This window comes from Mustela nivalis, assembly GCF_964662115.1.
Source record: "Mustela nivalis genome assembly, contig: HAP1_SCAFFOLD_1172, whole genome shotgun sequence".
Lineage (NCBI taxonomy): Eukaryota > Metazoa > Chordata > Mammalia > Carnivora > Mustelidae > Mustela > Mustela nivalis.
The window spans coordinates 41,282-66,764 of record NW_028135492.1 but is presented as its reverse complement, the minus strand read 5'-3'; the positions used below and the strand labels follow the sequence as shown (position 1 = coordinate 66,764).

General features: G+C 59.3%; 1 protein-coding gene across 11 annotated transcripts in view; it reads left to right on the top strand.

The window, feature by feature from the left end:
* Positions 1-25,483, top strand: part of LOC309857750 (trinucleotide repeat-containing gene 18 protein-like) — an 83,271-nt gene that overhangs the window by 24,075 nt on the left and 33,713 nt on the right. For 4 of the 11 annotated variants that reach the window (XM_082750507.1, XM_082750506.1, XM_082750498.1 and 1 more), the window contains 13 exons: positions 95-220; positions 665-2,371; positions 9,121-9,223; positions 9,528-9,733; positions 10,175-10,321; positions 10,771-10,961; positions 12,295-12,724; positions 14,066-15,076; positions 20,219-20,394; positions 20,925-21,061; positions 21,287-21,415; positions 23,081-23,252; positions 24,669-25,029. In XM_082750507.1, coding sequence (XP_082606633.1) covers positions 95-220; positions 665-2,371; positions 9,121-9,223; positions 9,528-9,733; positions 10,175-10,321; positions 10,771-10,961; positions 12,295-12,724; positions 14,066-15,076; positions 20,219-20,394; positions 20,925-21,061; positions 21,287-21,415; positions 23,081-23,252; positions 24,669-25,029 — 4,896 coding nt within the window. The remainder of the gene's footprint in view (positions 1-94; positions 221-664; positions 2,372-9,120; positions 9,224-9,527; positions 9,734-10,174; positions 10,322-10,770; positions 10,962-12,294; positions 12,725-14,065; positions 15,077-20,218; positions 20,395-20,924; positions 21,062-21,286; positions 21,416-23,080; positions 23,253-24,668; positions 25,030-25,483) is intronic. The other 7 variants (XM_082750500.1, XM_082750499.1, XM_082750501.1 and 4 more) reach the window with 6 other exon arrangements.

Here is a 25,483-nt window from a genome sequence, read left to right as displayed (position 1 = left end):
TATTTTATTTTCAAGAAAAAGAGAGGGATGGAAGGAAGTTTCTCGTGGGAGTACGTGTGGTGGGACAGTTCAGCTTTTCTCTTCTCTTTTCCAGGCTTCTCCCATCTGCCCAGCGGGCTGTACCCATCCTACCTCCACCTGAACCACCTGGAGCCCCCCAGCAGCGGGAGCCCCCTCCTCAGCCAGCTGGGCCAGCCCAGCATCTTCGATACCCAGAAAGGTATGATGAGGGGGGCAGGAGAAGTGAGACTGGGCTTGGGGGGTAACTTCTGAGGGGCTTGGGGCCCCCACCACTACCCAATATTGTTCTCTGAGACCCTGTCCCTAAGCTTCCCCCCCCCCCGCCCCCCCACCCCGCAGCCTTCTGGTGCCTTCTGGTTATGCTGTGCTCTCCCAGTCCCCTTAGGCCCTTAAAACAATCCTGGCCTCCGCCCCTTTCACAGGTGAGACTGAGTTTCGGGAAGGTCCGTCAGCAGCCAAGGCGAGATTGGGAACTCAGTACCCTTCATTTCCAGAGTCTCCCCTCCCAAAGGCTGCTCCGAGCACCAACCTCCTTCGTAACCTGGGTGTTACGGAGCGCCCCTCAGGGACCCCGCTTCTGCCTGGCTGGAGGGAGGATACACCCTCACGCCCACACCCTCTCTCCCCCCTCTCTCCCCCGCAGACGGCTTCTACCTGCCCGCCCCGGGGGCTCCGGGCGCCCTGCACTCCCACGCGCCCTCCTCCAGGACCCCGGGCGGCCACTCCTCCAGCGCCCCGGCCAAAGGCTCTTCGCGAGAAGGTCCAGCCAAGGAGCGGGCGGGCCGCGGCGGGGAGCCGCCCCCGCTGTTCGGCAAGAAGGACCCGAGGGCCCGCGAGGAGGCTGCGGGGCCGCGCGGCGTGGTGGACCTGACCCAGGAGGCGCGGGCGGAGGGGCGCCAGGACCGCGGGCCCCCGCGCCTCGCCGAGCGCCTATCGCCCTTCCTGGCCGAACTGGGGCCGCCGCGCGGGCCGGGCGCCGCCGCCGAGTGCAAGGGCAAGAACCCACCACCGCCGCCGCCACCCCCCGCGCTGAGCCTCTGCAACGGCGCGGGCGACGCAGGGCTCCCCGCGCTGGTGGCCAAGGAGGCGGCGCGCCAGGACGAGAGCGCGCGGCTCCGGCGCGCAGAGGCCCTGCTGCCCGGGCCGTGCCCTTGCCCCTCGCCGCTCCCGCCGCCGCCCAAGGGCCCGCCCGCGCCCCCCACCGCCCCGGCGGGGGCCTTCGCCGCGCCGCAGCCCGCGTCCGCCGGCGTCTACACCATCTTCCCAGCGGCGGCGGCGGCGGCGCGCGAGCCGGGCCGCGAGCACCGCGTGGTGGCGCCCACCTTCGTGCCTTCCGTGGAGGCCTTCGACGAGCGCCCGGGGCCCATCCAGATCGCGTCGCAGGCGCGCGACGCCCGGGCCCGGGAGCGCGAGGCGGGCAGGCCCGGCGTCCTGCAGGCGCCGCCCGGGTCCCCGCGGCCGCCCCCCGAGCGGCCCGAGGCGCTCCGCGAGAAGAACTCGGTCATCCGCTCGCTCAAGCGGCCGCCACCCGCCGAGGCCCCGCCGGCGCGGGCCGCGCGCGCCTCCCCGGACGCCCGGGCCTACCTCCCCGCCAAGGAGCTGCTCAAGCCCGAGGCCGAGCCGCGGGCCTGCGAGCGCGCCCCCCGCGGCCCCGCCGCCGCCCCCCAGCAGGCCGCCAAGCTGTTCGGCCTGGAGCCCGCGCGGCCACCGCCGCCGCCCGCCGGCCCTGAGCCCAAGTGGAAGCCTTTCGAGCTGGGCAACTTCGCCACCACGCAGATGGCCGTGCTGGCCGCGCAGCACCATCACGCCAGCCGCGCCGAGGAGGAGGCGGCCGCCTCCAAGAAGGCCTACCTGGACCCCGGGGGCGCGCTGCCCCGCGCCGCGGCCGCCTGCGCCAGGCCCGGCGCCGACGTGCACGCCGCGGCCCACGGGCCGGGGGAGGCGTCCGCCATGCAGAGCCTCATCAAGTACAGTGGCAGCTTCACCCGCGAGGCCGTGGCCGTGCGCCCTGGCGGCTGCGGCAAGAAGAGCCCTTTCGGAGGCCTGGGCACCATGAAACCCGAGCCTGCCCCCACCACCGCGGGCGCACCGCGCACCCAGGCCCGCCTGCCACACCCTGGCGGCCCTGCAGCCGGTGGAGGCCGGCAGTTGAAGCGGGACCCGGAGAGGCCCGAGAGCGCCAAGGCTTTCGGGCGTGAGGGCTCTGGGGCCCAGGGAGAGGCAGAGGTGCGACACCCGCCCGTGGGCATTGCGGTGGCCGTAGCCCGGCAGAAGGACAGTGGCGGCAGTGGCCGGCTGGGGCCTGGGCTGGCAGACCAGGAGCGCTCCCTGTCGCTGAGCAACGTCAAAGGTGGGTCTCGGGTCCCACCTCTCACCATCTCCAGGCTTCACCCTCGCCTTCCAAATCCTGGCCACCTTTGCTTCCCATCTAGCTGTCTCAGGCTCGTTTTGACCTCTGCTCCCCACTCTCCTGCTACCGTTTGTCCTTGATTCACTTGTGGGCTGCAGCTGCTCTTTTGAAGCTGACTGCTTTTTCCATTATGCACGTAGAAAAACATGTAAAACGGAAAGGATGAAGGACAGAGATGACTCCCATTTTCCCAACACCCTGAACACTTCCCAATGATTCCCTGTTGTTGCACCTGCAGGGTTCCTAGACTACACCCAGTGCCTGTCCCTGCATTCTTCATGCTTACCGTGTGGCTTTTTTCCTCTCCCTGTTGGGAAATCATTATAAAAATGTTTCACGGCCTTCACTGTCCTGTCTAGAGCACACACCATAGTTCAGCTAACCATTCCTCTCGTGGGCTCCCCCCCCCTTCTCTGATGTTTTTGTGCTTGTAATGCTGTATTGAATATTTCTGTGTGTTTCACCTTCTTGGTATTTTGAGTCATTTTCTAAGAATAGGTTCCTAGGAGCAGGCTGGTTTTAAGTCTGGGAGTAACTGCCTTACCTAGTTCATTGTTCCCCAGACCTAGTGTGGGATCTGGTGCATAGTAGGTGTTTGATAAATGAGTGAATGAGTGACCGAGGGTGATGGATAGAAACTGGGTCCCTGTGTTCTCATGGTACCTCAGTGCCTAAAAAAAGGCTGTTGCTAATTTCGGTGGGCAAGAGTGGTGCGTTTCTTTTAGGTATTGGTGAAGCCGAGTCTTTTTCTGGGATTTGGTCCGATGTGTTTTTTTGTCCCTTGTATATGCACTGTTGGAATGGGGTTTTGGAGGGTTGATGTTTGTGGCATTTTTGTTGGAACTGTGGACTTGATCTGCCCATTGTGGAGCCGAGGATGCTTTCTACAGGTTGGGTGGGCGCTAGGCTGTACCCCGTACCTGGATGGTGTCTAGTGTGTTGTGATGTGGCGTTTGAGACTGTTTCCCACTGTCCTTGCTCTTGTGACTTCTCAATAGCTGGCCCGGATTTCTTCCCCGTGCCTCTGTTTCCAGTGTCCGGCCAGCTTCCCTTACGCAGCTGGTACCTAGCTTAGACCTTAACCCTTGTCCTGGGCCCCTGTCTCTGGCATCCATGTGGCCCCCTTTCCTATACCTCCCAGACTTTACTCCTGGAGGCTATGTAGGCATCTTGGGTGAATGTCTTTTGGGACCTGCTCCCTATCTTGGTCTGGCCCACCTCTGCTAACTTCTGGACTTTGGCCTCAGTCCATGGCGCCTAGCCACCGTCCTGTCCCTGCTGTCTTAGCCCTGCTCTCCCAGGTGCGCCCAGGAAGGCACAGGGTTGCTGGCCCTCGCCCCAGCCGTTGGCATGCACACAGTAGCTGCCGGGGATCTTTATCCAGCCTAGAGTGAGAGACACTCCATGGATGTTTGTGGAATGACTGTGTCCATGGTTCTTTCTGGAGCCTGAGTGAAGGAAGCCTGTTCCCTGACCCAGGCGGCTGGCCCGAGGCACTGCCTCATTCTGGGATTGAAGGAGCTGATGACAACTCTGGGTCAGTGGTGGCTGGCTTGGTGGGGGATGAGCCCTTCTGCTAGGACAGAGGTTTGCATCCGGGGAACCTTTTGGGAGGCCCGAGATCTTTTTGGGTCCTTTCTCTGAAGGAATGGTCATGTGACATGGTATTTCACCCCTGTTGAGGGCTCACAGTCCTGAGGATCTGCCCAGGTCCAAGGGACATGTGTCTGTGGGGACCTGTGAGAGAGAGAGAGAGAGTGTTTGAGTATGTGTGAGAGAAAATGTATGTTTTTGAGAGAAGACCTATGAGAGTGCGCCCGTGAACATGCGTGAGACGGTGTGCGAGTGCATGTGCGTGTGACAGTGTGACAGGGTATGTGTGTGTGTGAGAGAATGTGTGATGGTATGACACTGTGGGACTGAGAATTTGTGATGCTGTGACAGTGCGTGTGACTGCATACAACAGTGCGTGTGACTGTAGCGGTCCGAGTATGGGTATGAGTGTGGGAGAGAACTGTGTGTGAGACAGGGTGTGTGTGAGGGTGTGTGTGAGAAAGGCAGTGTGACTGTGGCAGGGCGTGTGACTGGCAGTGACTGTGGCAGCACGAGACTGTAGTAGGAATGTGAGACAAACGTGTGTGACGTTATATGTGACCACGCGTGTGACTGAATGAGTGTGACCCTGACACTGTGACTGTGTGTGAATGAATGTGTGAGTGTGACAGTGTGATAGTGTGAAAGTGACAACGTGTGTGATGTGACGGTGTGACAGCATGTGACAGCATGTGACAGTGCATGTATGTGTAACAGTGTACGTGTGTGACAGAATGTGGGGACGGAGGGAGGAAGGAGGACCTCCCTGATGGGCTTGGGATGAGTCGTTCAGGCGATGGTCTGTCACTGGCAGCCATTGAAAAGTAGGCAGCTGGGTTCTTTCCCTTAACACAGTTCCCATCAGAAGTAGTGGTTTTTCCCAATACTGGCACACTTGGGGAAGGGCAGGAATTAGGGGCACCCCGGCCAAGTGGGGGGTAGTCAGCCTATGTCTCCTGGTCTCTTCTTACCTTCCCTGTCTCTTGAATTTTTGGAGAGGGCCTTCTGCTGGTCAGTGGGTTCAAAGCCGGTCTTTGCCTCATCAGGTGTGTGACCTTAACACAGGAGGCCCGAGCCTTCTGGGCCCTGGTGTCCGCACTGACCATGCAGCTGCTGGGCACACAGTAGGTGTGTCATAACCAGGCCTGCCCTTTCTTGGCACATATTCAGCGTTTGGGGGTCTGAGAGCTTGTGACAGCGCCTATGAGTTCTAGATCTTTTGGAGAAATGCCCCTGGCGGCCCATACAGGCCCGGAGATGGGGTAAGGACAGGCATGACCTATGGCCATGAGCCCTAGTGACAGGTGCTATGTCCCCGGATACCCTACACAGCCACTGTCATTCAGCGGGTGGCCCCGGGAGACCCTGGTCATTAGGTGGAACCAGCCCAGGCCCCCAGCAACCCCTGGCAGGAGGATCTGTTGCTCTCTTGGCTTCCCCTTCAGGGAGAGGGGCCCTGAGGAGGTGAAGGGAGTGGCCCAGGGTCCCTGGGCTGGAAGGGGCAGGCTGAGCTTGAACAAACCTTGGCCCAGGTTTACGGCTCCTATGTGTTCTTCTTGCCTGTTGGTGTCACCGCTGTGGTGGAGGCATGGGGATGGGGACTCTGGCAGGAGGGGCTGTGGGGGTGCTCCCGCGTCACCCCAGGCAGAGCTGGGGTCGTGTGGGTGTCAGCAGCAGTGATGGCCCTGGATCCTAGAGAGGGCTCGGTCAGCCTGAGCCAGCAGCAGCCGCACCACATCTGCCAGAGGGACACCGGGATGGGGTTGCCGTGGGAACCAGGCCTCAGTCCTGGCCTCTACTGGGATTGGAGAGGCTGTGGCCTCGCAGTCCCGGTCCTGGGCCCTGGGGCGGGGCTGCAAATGCGTGATAACAGCTGTGTTGCCGTGTCCCCAGCACCTTGCCGTGCAGCTCCTCAGCGGCCGGGAAGACACTCCGATGCCAATCCCAGCCAGAGAAGCCGCCTTGTCAGTCCGGGGTATGACCTGGGCAGGTTGCTTGGCCTTCCTGTGCCTCAGTTTCCTAATCTAGAGTGGGTTGAGTTCTGGGTCCCATGTCCTGGGTTGATGACCCCTGAGTGAGTGGATGCACAGAGAAGATCTAGGGTCCTTCTGGGCAGAGAAGGGCTGGGGTGAGGTTTGTGTTTCTGGGCCCTGCCCCACATGCCTGGCTCATGGAGGAGGAGCTGGTCTCCCACCGGCCTGGGACTCAGCGTGGAGGAGTGATTGGGCCCTCCGGTTCACTCTTCCTCTGGCTTCCCTCCCACCTTGAACAAAATCTAAACCACGTTCCCTTCCACAGCCTCCAGGACCCAGTAGGTTGTACCCACCTCTTCTGTTATCCCAACTCCAGGCACCTCTCTTGCTTATAAGTCTCTCTAGCCACCATGGTCTCCTTGATGTTCTCTGGCACGCTTCTGCCCCAGGGCCTTTGTACTTGCTATTCCTGCTACATAGCTCGTTTTTTCTGTAGATATCTGTAGGGTTCCTTCTTTTTTTCCTCCCTTCCTCCCTCCCTCCCTTCTTTCTTTCCTTCCTTTCCTGCATATTTATTGAGTAGCTCCCTCAGTGCCAGGTGTTGTGTTGGGAAGAGGTACACAGCCAGGAGCGGGACTCCTTGAACCAGAGCAGTACATAGGGTTATGGAGGAAGCAAATGGCAAATCATCAGCAAGCAGGGTAGTAGCATAATTGTGGTCACTGATGGGAGGGAGACAAATAGGGAGCTTCGTGGAGGAGAAATGGTCTGGGAGGGCTTCCTGGAGGAGGTGGCTTTTAAGCCGAGCTCTGACAGGACAGCCTAAGCAGTCTTGGGGAAGGGCACTCTGGGTAGAGGGAACAGCATGTATGGCCCTGAGGTGACTGGAGTGCAGGAAGCCAAGGTCATAGGGGCATGGTTCTATGGGGCTGGCGTTCTGCGGGAGGGACAGGTGTGAGTAAGGGCGGTAGAGGTGACAGGTTGACATGGGAGGAGGAGGGTAGATCTGTAGTACAGCCAAGCCTGGGTAGTGTGGGCATGTCGTATTTCTTCAGAGACCATCCGAATTTGGAGAGAGCTGCTCTGGGGCTCTGACTTGGGGTTGGTGGGTCCCCCAAGGTGGGTGGGGCTGCAGACAGGTTTGCGGTGGGAGGTAGGGCCAGAGATGGGAAGCCGCTGACATCCTGAGTGATTGGTGACAGTCACAGCAATGGAGAGGCATCGGGCCAGAGGACAAGGGACTTGGAGTCAGGATACCCTGCGGGCACTTGTCCCTTTTGGGGACTTCAGGAATTAGTGCAAAGCCTGTGCCTGAGTCCAGGGTGGCCCAGGGAGTGGGAGGCCATCTCCTCTGGGAGAAGGAAGCTGGGCGCACATGCTGACTTCCCAGCCCAGTCACAGGCCTCTGGGTGGCCGTCCACATGTTGGCCCTGCCTGCAGACCGGGCTGCCCTTCTGGCCCTCCCTACCTCGGGGGATCCCTGAACAGGGCCCCTTCCAGTCCTTAATGAAGTGGGAGAGTGGGCTTAGGCTCCCTTTGGATACGGGAGCCACATTGATTGACGCCGGAGGCAAGGGGCACCCTGGCTGGGTCTCAGCCCAACCTGGCTGTGGCACTGCGTTCCCATGGAGGGCCTCTCCCCTCCCTGCCTGGGGCCCGGAGGGGTTGCAGTGACGTTGAGCTGGCATACACGGCATCTGCTCAGTGCCTTTGCTGACCATGGCCTTGCTGAATGGTTGAGCAGGTGGCCAGGGATGTACCTCGGTGTCCCCCGGGGCAGGCTGTGAAGCCACAGTCTCCCTTGTCCGCCCGCACTCCTGCCAGGCTGCCGGATGCCCTCGTCGTTGGCGCTGATCCGCCAAATGCTCCCTGCGCTCCCCTGTTGGCCCCGCCCACCTCCGGCATTTGCGGTGCTCTCACTGTCCCAGTGTCTCTAGCTGCTTCTGGGTCCCGTTCTTTCCCCAGTGCTAGGCTGCTGGCTGTCCCTCTGTGCACTTGGTCCATGGGCACATGGGCTTGGGTCTCTGGCGTGCTCTCTCAGGGCTCTTGCCCTTGGTCTTGGGGCTGGCAGGCTCCGGCCTTCCCCAGAGGACGGGGAGATGCCCTGGCACCCCTGAACCTCTCCTGGGGGCTCTGTTCTTTGCGAGCTCCTGGTTTTGGGGGTACGGGGGGGACTAAGGAGACGGCAGCATTCCTAGTGAGGTTCTTTCCCACGAGGGTGGGGGCTGCTGCCGGAGCAGTGACACCTGCGTGCTGGGGGGGACTGGGAGCGGCCTCCTCCCCGAGCATGAATCCCAGCCCCAGTGGGTTTCCCTTTTGACGAAAGTCTCCGGGGCTTTCTGTGTGGTCTCTTGCTGCCTCCCATGCCCTAGTGTCCCCTGGACTGCCACATGTGTCCCGAGTTCCAGCTCGTGGTGTAGAAAACGCCTAGGAGGAGGGGCTGGGACAGAGTGGGAGGAAGGTGGCAGGCCGAGGAGGGACAGAGGGCCCTCCATAGGGTCCTGCCCCGCCCCCCCCCTCGATTAACTGGCTGAGTGCCAGGCTGGACTTGGGAACATGCCTTCTCTGCTCTGAGGGGTCTCTGGGGGCCGGGCAGCTCATAGGAGGTGTGGTGGTACTAGCCTGGGTGGGTGGCGCGTGCTGGGCAAGGGCGGGGACAGGGGAGCCCCAGTGGCAGCTCCCGCATTTTCTGCTCACCCCCATGTGGATCATCTTGTCTCTGGTTTTATTCTCCTGTCTCGGTTTTAGAAAGATGAGCTGCATGTCTGCAGCAGCCAGCACCCCGATGAGACTTCGTGAGGCTTGAGGGTGGTGGCGGATTCCCGGGGACCTGGGTCTGGCTGTGCTGCTTTTTTGGCTTGAGGTCCTCCTTCCAGTCCTACCCATCCCGCCCCCAGATTCTGCCCTCCCAGCCCCAAAGTAGCAGAGCTGCGACAGTGAATGTACTTGGCCTTCTCGCGGGATCCGTCTTAACAGCATGCTGGGTGGCTCCCCGTGGGAGTGCGGGAGTTATAGACCGGCCCTCCGTGGGGTGTGGAAGGGCCTGGCACCAAGGACATCTGGCCGGGAGTGGGGCTCGCTGGGGCTCTGGACTGGGGGTCACCACCTGTCTACTCCCCTCAGGGCACAGCCGAGCCGATGGTGACTGTGGGGATGAGAGGACCAGGCACCGGGAGGAGCGGCTGTTGGGGGCGCGGCTGGACCGAGACCAGGAGAAGCTCCTCAGGTGAGGGCTTGGGGGCTACCCAGGGGCCGGGACGCATGACCCTAGTGGGTGTGGCCTCTTGTCTTGGGAGCTGGAGCTATCCTGGCCCACGACCTGGATCCTAGGCCAGATGGCCCCACAGTCCCTCTCCAGGGAGTGTGTGTCGCCCCTCCTGGGGGAGGTCCTGGGGGGCCATTCTTTTCTGAGCCAGAGCTGGTTCCTCTTCATGCTGGGTGTCCGCTGGGTATTCGGGGGGATAACCATCCTCTCCCCCATCCCCTCCCCAGGCCCACGGGGCTGTTGCCAATGCCTGTTTCCCTTTCAGAGAAAGTAAGGAGCTGGCTGACCTGGCCCGCTTGCACCCCACCAGCTGTGCTGCTAATGGCCTGAACCCTAACCTCATGGTGACCGGTGGCCCATCGCTGGCAGGCTCCGGGCGCTGGTCCGCCGACCCCGCAGCCCACCTGGGCACTCATCCCTGGCTGCCCCGCTCGGGTAGCACGTCCATGTGGCTCGCCGGGCACCCCTACGGTGGGTGTGGGGTGCGCGAGTCCCCCTTATCTGGTGCTTGAGGATAGAGTGGGCCCCACATGTTCTTGCCTGGAGCCCAGGGCTGGTGCGGGGGCATGACTGTGGGTGGAGGGGAGTTGCTCGTGGGACCCACGCCCAGAGCGGCCTCCTGTCTTCTGTGGCCAGGGCCTGGGCCTCGCATCCTCTCCCTGCACTTGAGCTCCCTCATGAGTCCGAGGAAGGTGGTCACTAAGACACCCGCCTGGGGGTCTCTCTGCTGAGCCCATTAGAAGCTGGTGCCCAGGGGTGGGTGGCTGTGGACATGCTTGCAGCCTGTTACCCCTCAGCTTCCTGCCTGGAGGCCCGAGGAGGTGGGAGTCTGGGGAGCAGACAGCAAGGGCGTGGGCCTGTCCCCCCCCACCCCCCGGCTCTTGGCCTTGACTCGGTTCTGGGTCCTCCTAGGCTTGGGCCCACCTCCTCTGCACCAGGGCATGGCGCCCGCCTTCCCACCTGGCCTGGGGGGCTCCCTGCCATCAGCTTACCAGTTCGTGAGGGACCCCCAGTCGGGCCAGCTGGTGGTCATTCCCAGCGACCACCTGCCTCACTTTGGTAAGTGGTGGCCTTTGGGTGGAGGGCTCATGGGTAGGAGGCAGACCGGGGCTTCGAGGATGTTCTGATGTCCATGGCTTCCCCGTGTCAAAAATCCATAGGCGTCTTGGTTTTAATGTTCTCCTACCCAGAACCAAAGCAGGTTTTCCTTTCTGGGGCCTGCACACCCCTCCCCCCTGGCCCTGGTGCCTCCCATCCCTCAGGAGTCAGCTTGGCAGACCACTGGGTGTGGTGGGGAGGAAGCGATTGGAGACCCCCTGTTGGCATGCTCCTGCCCTAAGAGTCCCGGGACATCCCACCTGGGGTGTGGATGGAGCTCTTGGGTCTGGGCCCTGGGCCAGGGAGGTGGGTGCAGAGGGAGGCTCCGGGCCAGCCCTGCCCCGCCTCCAGAGGGGGTGGCTGGGGGCGCTGGGGGGCGGATGCAGCCTCACTGTGCGTCCTGCCTCTAGCGGAGCTGATGGAGCGGGCCGCGGCGCCCCCGCTCTGGGCTGCCCTGTACCCACCAGGCCGCGGCCCCCTGCACCACGCCCAGCAGCTGCAGCTCTTCTCCCAGCAGCGCTTCCTGCGGCAGCAGGAGCTCCTGTACCTGCAGCAGCAGGCGGCCCAGGCCCTGGAACTGCAGAGGAGCGCCCAGCTCGTGGTGAGTGGGGGGGGTGGTGGTGACGGGGCGGGGAGCCCGCCGCAGCCCCCCAGGGATCGAGAGGCAGATGGCTCCACAGGCAGGAGCTCAGCAGTTAAGAGCTGTGAGGGAGAAAAGAGGGCAGGGGCTGGTGGTCAGGGAGGGCCACCTGGAGGAGGAGGAAGCGTCAGCCCACAGACCCAAGGAGTTGACCATGGACAAGCCCTTCAGGCACAGGGAACAACGTGAGCAAGGCCCAGAGGTGGATGGAGACTGGCAGGGTACAGGGTGCAGCAGGGAAACTGAGGCAGGCGAGGCAGCCTGCTGGACTGGGGAAGTTTGCATTGGATGCTTTCTGAGCCCAGGCTGACCACCTCCTTGAGCTCCCCCGGCCGGGCTGCCAGCTCCATGGTCCAGGCTCCCTTCTCAGGCCAGGGCTGGCCTCTGACCATCGTGTTGATTGATCGCAAGAGCTGGGAGACGAGGGGTTCCCCACGTGGGTGGGCTCCCAGAAGTCCACAGCCTTCCTGCCTCCTCCTGCCTCCTTCCAGGACATCTATCTGCTGCTTGGCCTGTCCCTTTTCCTTCAGGCAGTGGCCACTCTAGGGAAGTCCACCGAGGTGGCCCAAGCAGCAGGCAGGGCAGTGGACAGGGCCAGGGCCTGGGGTTTGACCCTCAGCTCTGGCGTATCTGGCTCTGTGCCCTTGAGTGAATGACTTAACGTCTCCGGGCTTAGGTTTCCTACTCTGGAGAGTACTAGTAACTGCGTCATCAGGATTATCAGTGAGATTTAATAATCAGGAGAGTGGCTGGTGCTGGGAGCATTTCTTCCCAGTATGTTTTCTGTGACTGCCTGGCTCCCTGCCCCCCTCACCTCCCCCATGAGCACTGGCTGTCCTTCCATTGCCTCAAAGAGCATCAAATGCAGGAAGAGACCCCCCCCCCCCCGCCACAACAGGCATTTTGAGACCCAAAGGTGATAAGGCAGGAGCATACTCAGTAGGTAGTGAGTTCCCTGTGAGGGTAGCTATTCTAATGCCATCAAAGTGTGGGGAGTGGGGTGTCTCCTTTAACATCAGGAGCCTCATGCCTCCGCCCTGCCCTCCTTGTCCTGACAGCAGGTTCCCAGCAGGGCCAGGCTGGAGGCGCCCCCCCCCTCCCCACACCAGTCCTGTCTGGGGTTCCACAAGGAACGCTGTGCTTGTTACACGCGAGTCAGGATGGAATGTCCATAGCAGGCCGGGAGGGTGGGCAGCCTGCACCCTGGACCCCGCTTGAGGGGCCCCCGGGGATTGGGGAGGTGCTGGGTGATGCCTCCTGCTGTGCTCACCCTGCGTGCCGGCCGCCTCCCCAGCAGGAACGGCTGAAGGCCCAGGAACATCGGGTGGAGATGGAGGAGAAGGTGAGCAAGCGGAGCCTCGAGGCTGCAGGCAAGGCCGGCCTGGCTGCCCCAGGCCCTGGGCTGCTGCCACGGAAGCCCCCCGGCCTGGCTGCTGGCCCCACGGGCACCTACGGCAAGGCCATGAGCCCGCCACCATCTCCCCGCGCTTCCCCTGTGGCTGCCCTGAAGGCCAAGGTCATCCAGAAACTGGAGGATGTGTCCAAGGCACCCACCTATGCCTACCCCGCCACGCCCAGCTCCCACCCCAGCAGCCCGCCGCCCGCCTCCCCGCCGCCCACTCCTGGCATCACCCGCAAGGAGGAGGCGCCTGAGAATGTCGTGGAGAAGAAGGACTTGGAGTTGGAGAAGGAAGCCCCCAGCCCCTTCCAGGCCTTGTTCTCGGGTAGGAGTGAGGCTCAGACCCCCGGGGGCCGCGTGATGCTCAGACTGGAGGGGGCTTGGGTTCTGGCAGAGCTGTCCCCCGCTGCCGGTCCATGTACCCTCCATGGGTCCAGCCCTTCCTTCCTTCCTCTGTCTGCTGGGTGCCTGCCCTGTGCCGGGTCTGCTTCCAGGCTCTGGAATGAACGCATGAGCATGGGGGCTCGGCCTTTCTCGGGCCCCACTTCGGGAGCACAGTTACGTTTGAACCTACCTTGGGGTGCCTGGGTGGCTCCATCTGTAAGGTGTCTGACCCTTGATCTCGGGGTCATGAGTTCAGGCCCCACGGTGGGTCCCACGGTGGGTTCCACGGCGGGTTCCACGGCGGGTTCCACGGCAGGCACAGAAGCTATGGTATAAAAAAACAAAATAACCCAACTGTTTCTGAAGGACTCATTCTGAGGATCAAGCAAAGCTTAGAACTGTAAGGCACACTGTAGCTGGCCCACGGGAGCTGCTGAGTGGGCACAGTGAGAACAGTAGCATGGGGATCCCCATTCTGGGGGTGCCCCCTCCCCGCTGTCAGCACAGTGTTCTTCCCCACCCTGGCCTGGGTCAGTGGGATGTGCAGCGGTGGCCTGAATGGCATGCCTCCTCCCTGGTGGCCCTTACGAGTGTGAGAGCATGGCCGGGAGGATGTGAGTTCAAGTTCAGATTCTGCCACCAGAATGCTGTGTGACCTTGGGGCAGGTGGCTGCCCCTCTCTGGGGAGATTGCTCATGTCTGGCACAGAGTACGTGCCTGGGCCCCGGGAGGTGCTGTGTGCGCCCATCTCCCCCTGGTCAGCCCAGGGAGCACTGTGGAGATCCGCCTGCAGACCGTCCTGCTCTTGGAGAAGACGCTTCGATGGGGGAAGCATAGAGTAGGAAGGTCGGGGGGAGGGCAACACTGCAACAACCTGGGTGCCCCAGCTCTGCTCTTAACGGGATGGGGCGGGAATGGTGGACTGGAGATGTCCTGGGTGGGTGAGGACCGTGGGCGGTCTGCTGAGTGTTTGCTTCTGGGCTAGCCTCGTGCTGGATCCTGTGGGGTTAGGGCTGGGGAGAGAAAGCAAGCTGATGATGATTTCTGCTTCTGAGACCTGAAGCCCCTTGGGGACAGGATGGTGGCTGACTTTTCTCTCTCTGGTCTGGACATGCCGATGTCCCCAGATGCTGCCGGGAAGAGGTCACAGCTCCGTAGGCTGGCCGGGACAGGAGGGTGGCCACAGGGTCTCTGTCTTGGCTGGTGGGTGGATGTGCATGAGGACATGAGGGATGTCAGATGTGACAGAGCGCCACTGCTGACTTCTCCATGTCCTCGGCAGATATCCCACCCAGGTACCCGTTTCAAACCCTGCCGCCGCACTACGGGAGGCCCTACCCGTTCCTGCTGCAGCCCACAGCGGCCTCCGATGCCGACGGCCGGGCCCCTGATGTGCCGCTCCCGGCCGATGGGCCCGAGCGCCTGGCGCTGTCGCCTGAAGACAAGCCTATCCGCTTGTCCCCCTCCAAGATCCCAGAGCCTCTGCGCGAGGGTCCCAACGAAGAGCCGCTGGTAGAACGGGAGGTGAAGGCCGAGGTGGAGGACGTGGACGATGGCCCTGCAGAGGTGCCCTCCTTGGAGTCTCCCCTGACATTGGCTCCCGAGGAAGCCCTGGCAGCCCCAAGCCCCGTGGCTGGCTGTGGAAGTGGTCTGTTGGAGGCCCAGGCGCTGAGCGCCAGCGGGCAGGGGGGCATGGAGCCCCCCGGGGGCCCGGACTTCGCGGAGGGGGCCGAAGCGCGGGTCGATTCCCCAGGCCGGACAGAACCGTGCACAGCCACCCCGGACCTGGGGGTGCGACTGACACCAGAGACACTGGTCGAGGCCAAGGAGGAGCCCGTGGAGGTGCCCGTCGATATGCCCATGGCTGTGTCCATGGCGGAGGCGGTGCCTGAGGAGGCCCTAGCACAGGCAGCCCCGAGCGAGCCCCGGCCCAGCCTGGAGTTGGCAGACTGTGACATGCCCGCCGGGGACGGGGAGTGCCTGAGTCTGGAGGCCAGGGAGGCCGCACCTGTGCCCAGCGGCTCCTGCTTCCTGGAGGAAGAAGGCTCCGACCAGTTTCTGCCCGGCCTGGAGGACCCACTGGCTGGTATGAACGCTCTGGCGGCGGCTGCGGAACTGCCCCAGGCCAGGCCTCTGCCCTCCCCGGGCCCCGGCACCCAGGCCCTGGAGAAGCTGGAGGCAGCGCAGAGCCTGGTCCTGGAGCAGAGTTTCTTGCACGGGATCACCCTGCTGAGCGAGATCGCCGAGCTGGAGCTGGAGAAGAGGAGCCAGGAGGTGGGAGGTGAGCCACAAGGTGTGCTTGGTTTCTGGGGCTTTTTTTTTTTTTTTTTTTTACATTTTTAAATTCTTTTGTAAGAATTTAACAATTTTGAAAATCCTCAGGAAATGGCTTATTTGTGTCTGTTTTTTATTTTTTTTAAGTGGAGGCAAAATCCACATAATGAAATTGACCATTTCAGTTGGTTACAGGTCAGTAGTGTTCCAAGCGCCTTCATGTTACCATGCAGCCGGATCTACGGGTTTCTTAGTGATGACGTTTCTCCTTGTTCTGTCAGTGCTGGGCTTTTTACTGGCACCATTCTTGGTGTTGTAGGGGACAGGAACTCTCCTTTGAACTTAGAAAATGGTGGGGTAAATTGATTGGCTCTTGGAACCCAAGTACAGTGATAATTAGTAAGTTTCAGCTATGGCTGGATCTGGGTGTTTCAATTAGCAATAATCGCGCCTTGGATAAACCTCATTGGCTACGATACTGCCATTGCGCAAAGCTTGGATCTGGGCGTTTCAAGTTGTCAGGAGTTTCTTTCCCTATATACCCCTTCCCCATCTCTCTCTCCAGCTGCTCCATTTTCCTGTCTGTTGGCCTCATTCACAGCAGGCCCACTGCCCCCATGGGGGTCACCAGCACTTCCTTGCAGGCCTACAGGCCTACCTGATTCTGCAGACTCTAAAAAGAGGCCACCGCTTTCTTGGGTACCTCTGGCAAATGAACTTTGATTCATTCTCATTGGCTCCCTGGGGTTCATGCTCTCTGCAGAAGCAAGGGGTGGCTGGGGAGCTGGGAAGGAACAGGCTGATTGTTCACTGCCCCTCACGGGGCTCTCTCTTCTGGAGGGCAGGGGAGGGTAGCCCTCAGAAGGAAACAGGTACTGTCAGCAGAAGGGCAGTGAATTCTGGGCTAGGCACAAACCCACTGGTGTTCAACACAGAAACTCGGGGCGTTCCAAGAAATGTGTACAGAAGGAGCTGTGGGCCAGGCGAGCCTCACCACCCCACGCTCGGCCCAGAACTGGCATGAAGGGCCCAGGCGACAGCTGTCAGGGTGGTAATGTGTTGCTAGTGTTTTGGTGCATTTTTTCTAGAACTTTTTCTGTACACACACCACTTCTAAAATTAAGATCGTTTTGTAAACAATGTTCTGTGAGCCGCCCTTTTCACTTAGCATATCTCTATGAAATATTTTTCAGAGCTGTGTGTCTTGGCAATTTTTTTTAGGGACAGTCAAGTTTTCTAGCTCGTGGAGGGCCCAGCCTTCAGTAACCTAGTCCTAGATGGTACTGCCCTCTGTTTTGTTTTGTTTTGTTTTGCTGTTGTACGTAATATGATGGTTATGCCTGAAGAAAAATCCTTGGCCGTCCCTCTGATTTTCCTGGGGGTCTGTTCCCCGGGAAAATGGCTAGGTCAGAACCAAGGCCACATTTTCAAGGCCTGTTCATTGCCATGGTCCTGTGGCCCCCTGGAAGCCTGGACGGGTGCCGCCCACTCCCCCACAGGGGTCTGTTGTTTGGTTCTTCTTCTTCTTCTTTTTTTTTTTTTTAAGATTTTATTTATTTATTCGACAGACAAAGAGCACAAGTAGGCAGAGAGGCAGGCAGAGAGAGGAGGAAGCAGGCTCCACGGGGCTCAATCCCAGGACTCGGGGATCATGACCTGAGCCGAAAGCAGAGGCTTTAACCCACTGAGCCACCCAGGTGCCCCTGTTGTTGGGTTCTTGTTGTCAAAAAGTTCATGACTTCTTTTCTCTCGTTTAAATAGTTCCATACAGGGGCACCTGCGTGGCTCAGTGGTTTAAGCCTCTGCCTTCGGCTCAGGTCATGATCTCAGGATCCTGGGATCGAGTCCTACATCGGGCTCTCTGCTCAGAGTGGAGCCTGCTTCCTTCTCTCTCTCTCTGCCTGCCTCTCTGCCTACTTGTGATCTCTCTCTCTGTCAAATAAATACATTTAAAAAAAAATTAAAAAAAAATAGTTCCATACAAAAAATTATTTTTCAGAAGAAAATGAAAATCCTCTTGGAGTCCTGCCAGCAGGTGCTGGGTTTTCAGTGGGGGCTGCAGAGGGCCCAGCTGGGAAGGAGGGGCTGAAGATGGGTTGCCCATGGGGCATGGGGACTGCTGCCCACCGTTGCTCCTTTGCACGCCCCTGCCTCATTTTCTGTTTGGGAGTCCTACTTGCCCTCACTTAACTGTGTGCCGGCACGGTTTTTAGACAAGGCTGTCCATGTGCAGCCCTTGGCACTGTTGGGTGGTGACAGGCAGTAATAGGTGGACACAGTGGGAAGGGGACAGGGTGGAGGCGAGAAGGCCAGGGATCCTCTTCTTGATTAAAGTGACCCGAGGAAGGTCAGGGAGGAACTCTTCTGGGGGAAACATTCCAGGCTGACAGAACAGTAGGTGCAAAGGCCCTGAGGTGAATGGTGGGTGTGGCTCTGTGTGTGGCACATTGGAACCGGAGCCAGGAGGCTGGGAGTAGAGTGGAGTGGAAGGAGGAAAGTGGTGGCCACAAGGAGCTTGGCGGGTTGGGCAGGGGATGGGGTCCCCGGGCCCTCCTGGAAGAGGGTTTGGAGTTCCAGTGATAGGATCAGATTTCAGTAGGGTCATTTGGGGGCTGTGTGCATAATTGATGCTGAGACAGGGGTGGATGCAGGGAGACCCAGGAGGAGGCTCCAGGCCCTGGAGGTGGGGCGGGGCAGGTGGAGGTGTGGAGCGGGAGGATTCTGAGTGGAAGTTAAGGTGCAGCCAGTGGGCTTTTGCCAGACTCTGGGTGGGTGTAAGAGCAAGTCCAAGGTTCCTGGCCTGACCTGTGGAAGAGCACTTTTCAGGAGGTGGGGAGTTGGGGATTGGGGGGGGGGAGACTTTGTGACCTGCAGGTGGTTTCTGCTGAGGAGGTGTGGTCCAGGGCTGGCTGGGTGGCCCTGGGCTGGATCTGTGGCCCTGGGCTGGCTAGTGCACTTGGGAGGTGCTGGTGTGTAGGGGTTGTGTGTGCTGAAGGTTCTGGTAGCCCTTTTCTCTTCCCAGCAGCTGCTGACAGGATACAGAGCATCAGTCCTCCACAAAAGGCCCCAGGTGGCACTTAGAGCTTCCCCATGGCCCATGGGTCACATCCGTGCTTGTACCTCCACAAGGCTGGTGTGTTGGTTAGCTGGGGCTGCTGTCACAGACACCACAGACTGCGGGACTCAGAGATCAGAAACGTGTTGTCTCCTAGTTGGGTGAGGGGGCGAAGTTCTAGACCTGGGGCAAGCAGGGCTGGGTCCTGTGGAGGTCTCTCCTGTGTCCTCGCCTGGTTGCCCCTTTGTGCCTGTGTCCAGAGTTCCCTTTCCCTTAGGGACACAGTCCTCCTGGATTAGGGTTCCTCTAATAATTTGACTTTAGCTTGATTTCCTCTTTAGAGGTTCTCAAAATAAGGTCACTTTCTGAGGTCCTGGGGTCAGGACTTCGGCGTGTGGATTTGGCAGGGGACACAGTTCATCCCGTAGCAGCTGGGATCATCCCGGCTTCCCTGGGCTGTCAGTCGTGAGAGCCCCAGCAGGACTGGTTTGGAGGGCGAAGGAGGAGACAAAGGTGCACCTTGGTCCCCTCCTCTGTAACAGGGTGGCCCTCTCCTGCCTTACCCAGCAGCTGACTCTGATGGCTTGGAGGACCTTGTGAGCCCCGCACCAGCCCCCGTTGTGAGCTGACGGGGTTCACTGGGTTGCTTCCTCAGTTTCTGCAAGGATATGGAAGAGCAGAACCCGCGGCTCTTAGTCGGTGGTGACACTCCTGGTTGTCACTGCTCGGGGGAGTACTGCTGACATCTAGTGGGCAAAGGCAGGAGATGCCACTGCAGCAACTGTAGCGCATGCCCAGGACAGCCACAACTTTGGGGTGGGGGGGCCGAGGAGGAGCTGAGCCAACTTGGATGGCGCCAAGGTCGAGAAGCCCTGAGCCACGCGAGAAAAGTCACTGATGTTGATTTTATGGAGCTATACGCATCGGTAGTAAAGAATATACTTTTTTCTTTGGTGCACGTGAAAAACTAGCACCTCAGGTACACTCACAAAACCCGATCACACGTTAGATCACTGAGAAAACACCAGTTTAAAATAAAAAAGAAAAGAAAAGAAAGAAAACTTATTTAACTTTGGGAAAGACTGGAGGGGAGATGACCTCCCATGAGCCACTGCTGAGATGCTGGGTTGGTGCGCCCTTTCTGGAGGTGGCTGGAATATTTGTCAGAGAAATGTACGTACCTCGATTATGTTACTCACACAGGTGGGAATTCTCCTAGAATACGCATGTCCTGACTGTGTGCCTATCCACCCACTACCAAAAAAAAAAAATTTAGAAATGACTAAAATGTCCTATTAGTAGAGAGTTAGTTATTTAGATTGATTAAATCTCCGCAGTGCCAGAGAATTTTAGGCACCTGTTACTGGGTCTGGCCATGTAAAGTTGCTGTTATTATGGTGTCTTTGATCTGCAGAGGTGTCAGTGTTGTAAGTTTCAGGCTCATAACATGTGGTAGACATTCGTTTTGCCATGCTGCGTAGAGAGGTGAGGTGTTCTTCCATGTTTATAAAGGATGCCCATGGACATTGCTTGTGTTCGACTATGGGCACATGTTTCTGGGGTCTTCTACCAGAATGTCTCCTTCGGCACTTCTGGTGGCAGGGGCAACTCTCTTGGGGAGGGGAAGATGTTCTTTCTTCACCCCTTTCTGCCAGGTTTGTGTTTCTTGTGTTCTCATATTAGCTTTACAGTTTATAAAACTTAACTTGGGCTCCTGTTTTTCTGGAAGTGAAAAGCGTGCATATTCCTCATGGAAAATGTAAAGGGCAGATAAGCGGAAAGAGGCACACTCCAGAAAGTACGACGACTTTGTGTAGCAGTGGACATTTGTAACGGGGTCATGCTGTGTGCTCCCCAGCTCTCGCTCGTTCTCATTTAGCACCATGCACCATTTCTTGCTTCTTGGAAAGGCTGCGGTGTAGTCAGCATCTTTGGGGCCACCATGTGGCCTTAGGCAAGCCCTGAGCTGGTCCTGGGCCTCATTCTCCTCCCTCTTTGGGGTCGGGCTGGCTGCTGAGTCCAGGATTCCTGCCCCCAGGCAACGCCTAGAATCCTCCCCCAAGGGCAGGCATAGACGCATGGGCTCACCTGCCTCCCAATGTGCAGGTGCAGAGCGGGGCCCAGCGGTGCGGCCCTCGCTGGAGAGCCTGCTGGCAGCCAGCAGCCACATGCTGAAGGAGGTGTTGGACAGCCCCTTCGTGGACCCACTTAAGAACCTGCGGCTTCCGCGGGAGCTGAACCCCAACAAGAAGTACAGCTGGATGCAGAAGAAGGAGGAACGGGTGAGGTGTCCCGGAGTGTTTTTGCCTGCCTGTGGGCTCTGGGGTGGATCCCCCAGAGATGCCATCTTGCTGGGGACATGGCTGGCTTTGGAGTTGGAAGGGCCTGATCTGAGTCCAGCTTCTGCCACTGACTTGCTGTGCAGTCCTGGGCGAACTCTTTCCCCTTTCTGGGTCTCAGTTTATCCGTGGGACAATGGGCGACTGCCTGATGGGTTGGGAAGAGTAGCCCTGGCTGTGCCCCTCGCTGCCTGTGGGCCCCGGGCAAGCACCTCACGTTTCTGAGCCTCCATCTATAAATGATGGGTAACGCGACAGGCCATGCTGCTTAAGCAGCTGTCCGGGGCCACACAGCCCTTGCTCAGTCTTTTGGACTTGGGTTTTGATCCCTATTCTGCGTTCTGCCCACGGCCTTGGTTAATAAGTGGCAGAGACGGGGTTCGAGCTAGGGCCCTGTCACCATCAAGCCTCGCCACTCCTGCGGGTGGTAGGAGCTGGTGGGTGTCGGCGTTCTCACCCCGCTCTCCCCGCAGATGTATGCCATGAAGTCGTCCTTGGAAAGCATGGACGCCATGGAGCTGGACTTCCGGATGCGGCTGGCCGAGGTCCAGCGGCGGTACAAGGAGAAGCAGCGAGAGCTGGTGAAGCTGCAGAGACGCCGCGACCCCGAGTGAGTGTGCCCCCAGCCGCATCCCACGGTCCCGGCCGGCCCGGTGACAAGGCCGCAGCAGGCGAAGGCCTGCTTGGGCTCTCATAGGCGTTGGTGCTCAGTAGGTTGGCTGTGGTAGGCCATTAGAGGTGTGTGTGGACCTGAGTGACGTGTGCGTATCGTGTGTCCTCCTCCGCGCCCCCTCTACCCCCCAGGTTCACAGCCAAGCGTGTGATTCTTTTTAAGGGACAGGCGCGAGGAACCCCATAGAAGCTTGGCACGCAGAGGCCCTGGCAGGCCGAGGAAACGGACCCACGCCCTGAGCGCCCTGTCGCCCCCCCGCAAGAGAGGGAAGAGCCGCAACAGTAGCGGAAAGTAAGGCTGGCCCCTCGGTGGGTCGGGAACTGGCATAGAGCTCGGAGGGGAGGAGCACAGGCCCGCATAGGGCCTGCGTCTGGGCACCGGGGACCTCGAGTCCCTCGGACTCTGACCCGCCTGGTTGGTAGCTCTCAGGGAGCACAGTGTGCGCTGCCCGGGCCAGGAGGGTGAGCCAGGCGAGTGGCGAATGGACAGGCAGACTCATCCCCCCAGCAGTGAATGGCAGATGAGCCCAGGGAGAGAGGTGTCCGTGCTGTCAGCCAAGCCCTTCCCCCACCTTCCTGCCACACCTGCTTCCTTCAGGGTTAGGGACGAATTCCTGCCCTTCTCCATGTACCTCCTCCCTACGGAGGGATTCGCTGAACTTTCAGCCCCGCCAGGACGGGCTCTGACTTGTGCTGTCACTTGGTTCCCTGTGTGACTGACAGTGTTATTCCTGTCCTCCTGGCCTGACCCGTTGGCTTGTTGCACCTGAGCCTGTGACCCAGGGGTGCTCCCTTGTGTGTTCCTTGAGTGGTAGCAGAAACTGCGTGTGGCACCTCTGGAGGTTTTCTTGAATGGTGGCTGGAATGAGAGCTCTTCCTCCGGCCTGGGCTAGGGGGTGATGCTCCGATCTTCTGGGTGTCGGGAGTAGCATGAGCTGAATGAGGCCCATCAGAGCAGCGGGGTTGGAATGCACCTTGGCCTGGGTTATTGGGGCAGGGCAGACACTAGGCAGCCTGGTGCTTGGCTTGAGGAAGCAGAGGGGGCCGCAGGGTGGCTTCCGAAGGCACAGGAGAGGCAGTGGGTTGGCCATGGGCCTCCCCAAGGGCCCCCATGAATTGCATTTACCCTTCTCGGATGTTCCTGTTGGAGGAGAGGATGAAGACCAGAAGAAATTCCCTACAGCTGGCCAAAGGAGGGTAGGGAAGCAGTTCCTGAAGACAGCAGAGGTTGGGGTCGCCAGCAGGCAGCCCCTGCGTCGGAGCACGGCCCCCTGAGATGGGCACGCTTTCCTGCTTTTGCGTCACACCTGCATCCAGTGTTTATTGTGACCTTGGGCTGTGTGCTAGCTTTTTGGAGCCTGTTTCCCCCTGTGTGAAGAAACCAGCATGTAGAACATTGTTGTGGTTGGAATATAAAGCCCTGGCCTGGGAAAAAGCACATAGTAAGCACCAAGTAAATATTAGTTGCTTTTATTACTTGTGAAGGTTTAGCTTAAAGTAGGTAAGAGAAGCCTTCAACCTGGGACTGTATTCTTGACTGCGTTAATCCCAGGGGTGCAGGAGACCAGCTGGAGACCCTTAATCCCCCTCCCGTTCTGGGAGTTCTTTGACATTTCTGATCCTTGTTCTTGGCACGTTTTGATAAGGGGTGTGCATGTGTGTGTGAGTGAGTGTATGTATGAAGAAGCACGAGCGAGAAAGAGGCCAGCAGAGGATACTGCCGTGGAGAAGTGTTTCTTCTTTCCTGTTAAACTCATTCTGCCCCATTCACAAATAGAATCCCAGCACCATAGCTTTGCAGGATCTGTTTCCCCAGATTCGTCACTCTGCCATCACTGTCTGTGCTTCGACATCCGGAGTCCAGCCTTCAGGGCCGTGAGGGCGGACCCCACCCCTACCCCCACCCCTTGAGTCTTTGCTGGCCAGGGTGTTGACCAGCTGTGCATCTGGGTTTCAGGCTGAGCAGCAAGCCTCTGCTGACGTCGGAGGAGTACGAGCTTGGAGCAGGCATGAGGAAGAGGCACAAGGGACCTGAGGAGGAACATGATGGCCTTGTTGCCACGGGGAAAGCCAGGGGCAGGAGCCAGCCTTGGGACGAACACGAATCCTCATCAGATTTCATGAGTCAGGTCAGTAAGCTGCCATCCTAGGGTAGAAGGTCTGGAAGGTGTGCCAGAGTTCACACTCCCTCTATAGGTCTGTTGATCATCCTAGTCCTGCACAGAAACTGTAGAAATAATTGCTCTAGTGCCAGAGGGAATGTCCTCCAGTTTTATTGGGCTGGGGGGTGGGGTGGGGCATGGATCAAGGCCCAGAGGAAGTCAGAAACTTAGAAGTAGCACAGCTTCATGTAGAGCTGGGACTGAAAGCCACACCCCCTGTGTGTGCTCCATGACCCTTTGCTGAAGCCACGGAGAGAGGCTGCAAGTTCTTAACCAAATAATGCAATTACTGTTGTTTAACAGTGTAACTGTCTAATGAGCAGCTTCACTGTTCCGTAGTTTTGAGAAACAAGGGCTTGATGCCATTGTAATTTCCTCGTGAACTCTCCAGGGGTAATGGGGTGAGAGCCAACTCCTTGATTTTTCTTATTTCTGCAGAGCATTGAAATCGTCCACTTAAGGCCCGTGTCTCTAAATACTAATGTACCTTGTCATCCCTCCTCATAAAGCTCCGCAGAAGGGAACTCTTTTCGTTGATTTGGCCATCAGAGGGAAATACATAAGGGAGACTGGATCCAGGAGGAGTTAACAGAACCAGTCTGTATGTCAGGATCCTTTATTTGCAAATCGTGAGGGATGCTTCTTGGCTGTTCAAATGACCCTATCCCTCCTTTCTCACCCGTATGATACGTTAACCGATTCAAGAAAATACAGCTAAAGTGTTCAAACGAGGGGCGTTAATGGCTTTGTAACTGCACATTTCCTTTTGATAGCAAACAACTACAGCAGACATGGCAACCAGGAATTTAATCTGAGAACTCGAATCTGCTGTTGACTGCTTCGGGCATCCGAGGCACACCCGAGGCATTCTCTTGTCAGCTCCCGCCTATTCACTTGGATGGGCCAGTTTAGGATGTGCTGTAGTCTTCCTGGGCTGCTTCAGGTGGTCAAGTTAAATGGATGAACCGTGCTAGGATTTGAGGTTTCTGTCTTGGTTGCATGCCTCCTCCTCCCCCTCCCCCGCCTCCTGGAGTATCAGCAGGGCCGCTTGCTTGAAGGGCTTCCCTAGGAGGCATGAGAGCGTCGGGGAGAGCCAGTGGCAGTGCCAGCATTAGCGATCGCTGCACCCAGGGTAACAGCACTGTGATAAGAGCTTCACGGGCCTCATCTCAGGTCACTTTCACGACAACCCCAAGAGGCCTGCCTGTAATTCTCCCCATTTTCCGGATCGGGGAGAACAGAGGCTCAGAGGGGTTGAGCAACTTGCTGGAGGCCATGGAGGCAAGGGAGAAGGGCCCGGAGCCCCGCTTCATCAGAGCCCGTGCGCTGAAGCCCACTCTCGTCCTTTCGCCAAACGTCTTAACCCGTGACTTCCCTCTACAGCTGAAGATTAAAAAGAAAAAGATGGCCAGTGACCAGGAGCAGCTGGCCAGCAAGCTGGACAAGGCCCTGTCGCTCACAAAGCAGGACAAGCTCAAGTCGCCCTTCAAGTTCTCGGACAGCTCTGGGGGCAAGTCCAAAGCAAGCGGGGGCTGCGGCAGGTACTTGACGCCCTACGACAGCCTGCTGGGCAAGGACAGGAAGGCGCTGGCCAAAGGCCTCAGTCTGTCCCTCAAAGCCTCCAGAGAAGGTAAACACAAAAGGGCCGCCAAAGCCAGGAAGATGGAGGTGGGCTTCAAGGCCAGAGGCCAGCCCAAGTCGGCCCACTCCCCGTTCGCCTCGGAAGTGAGCAGCTACTCCTACAGTAAGTAGCAGACGCCGCCCCGCCCCGGGCCGCTTCCTCTCTCTCATGGGCGCTCGAAGGTGTCTCCTGCTTCTGCCCGGGCTTTAGGCCGGAAGTGTGGTGGGGTGTGGGGGGGGCGGAGGGTATGGAAAGCGGAAGTGCCTGTGATTGGTGGGTGGGAGGGGAAGTCCGCGGGCTTGTGGCGGTCCTTCGCGCCTTTGCCAGAGAAGAGGCGGTGCGGAGGCCTTTGCGCGAGGGAGTCAGCGGCTGCTCAGCCTCGAGCGGCTGTTTGTGACGACCGACGGTAGAGTGGAGCCTGCGCCCTCCGCCCACAGGCGGCTCTCAGTCCCCTGGCGGGGCGTTCGGAGGAACACCCCAGCGTCTGTTCGCAGAGCGCACGCCGTGCCGGGCGGTGCTGGGCAGCGCACTGTGAGGGCTGTGCGGGCTGTGTTTGCGTCTGTGTTTCCCAAAGCAC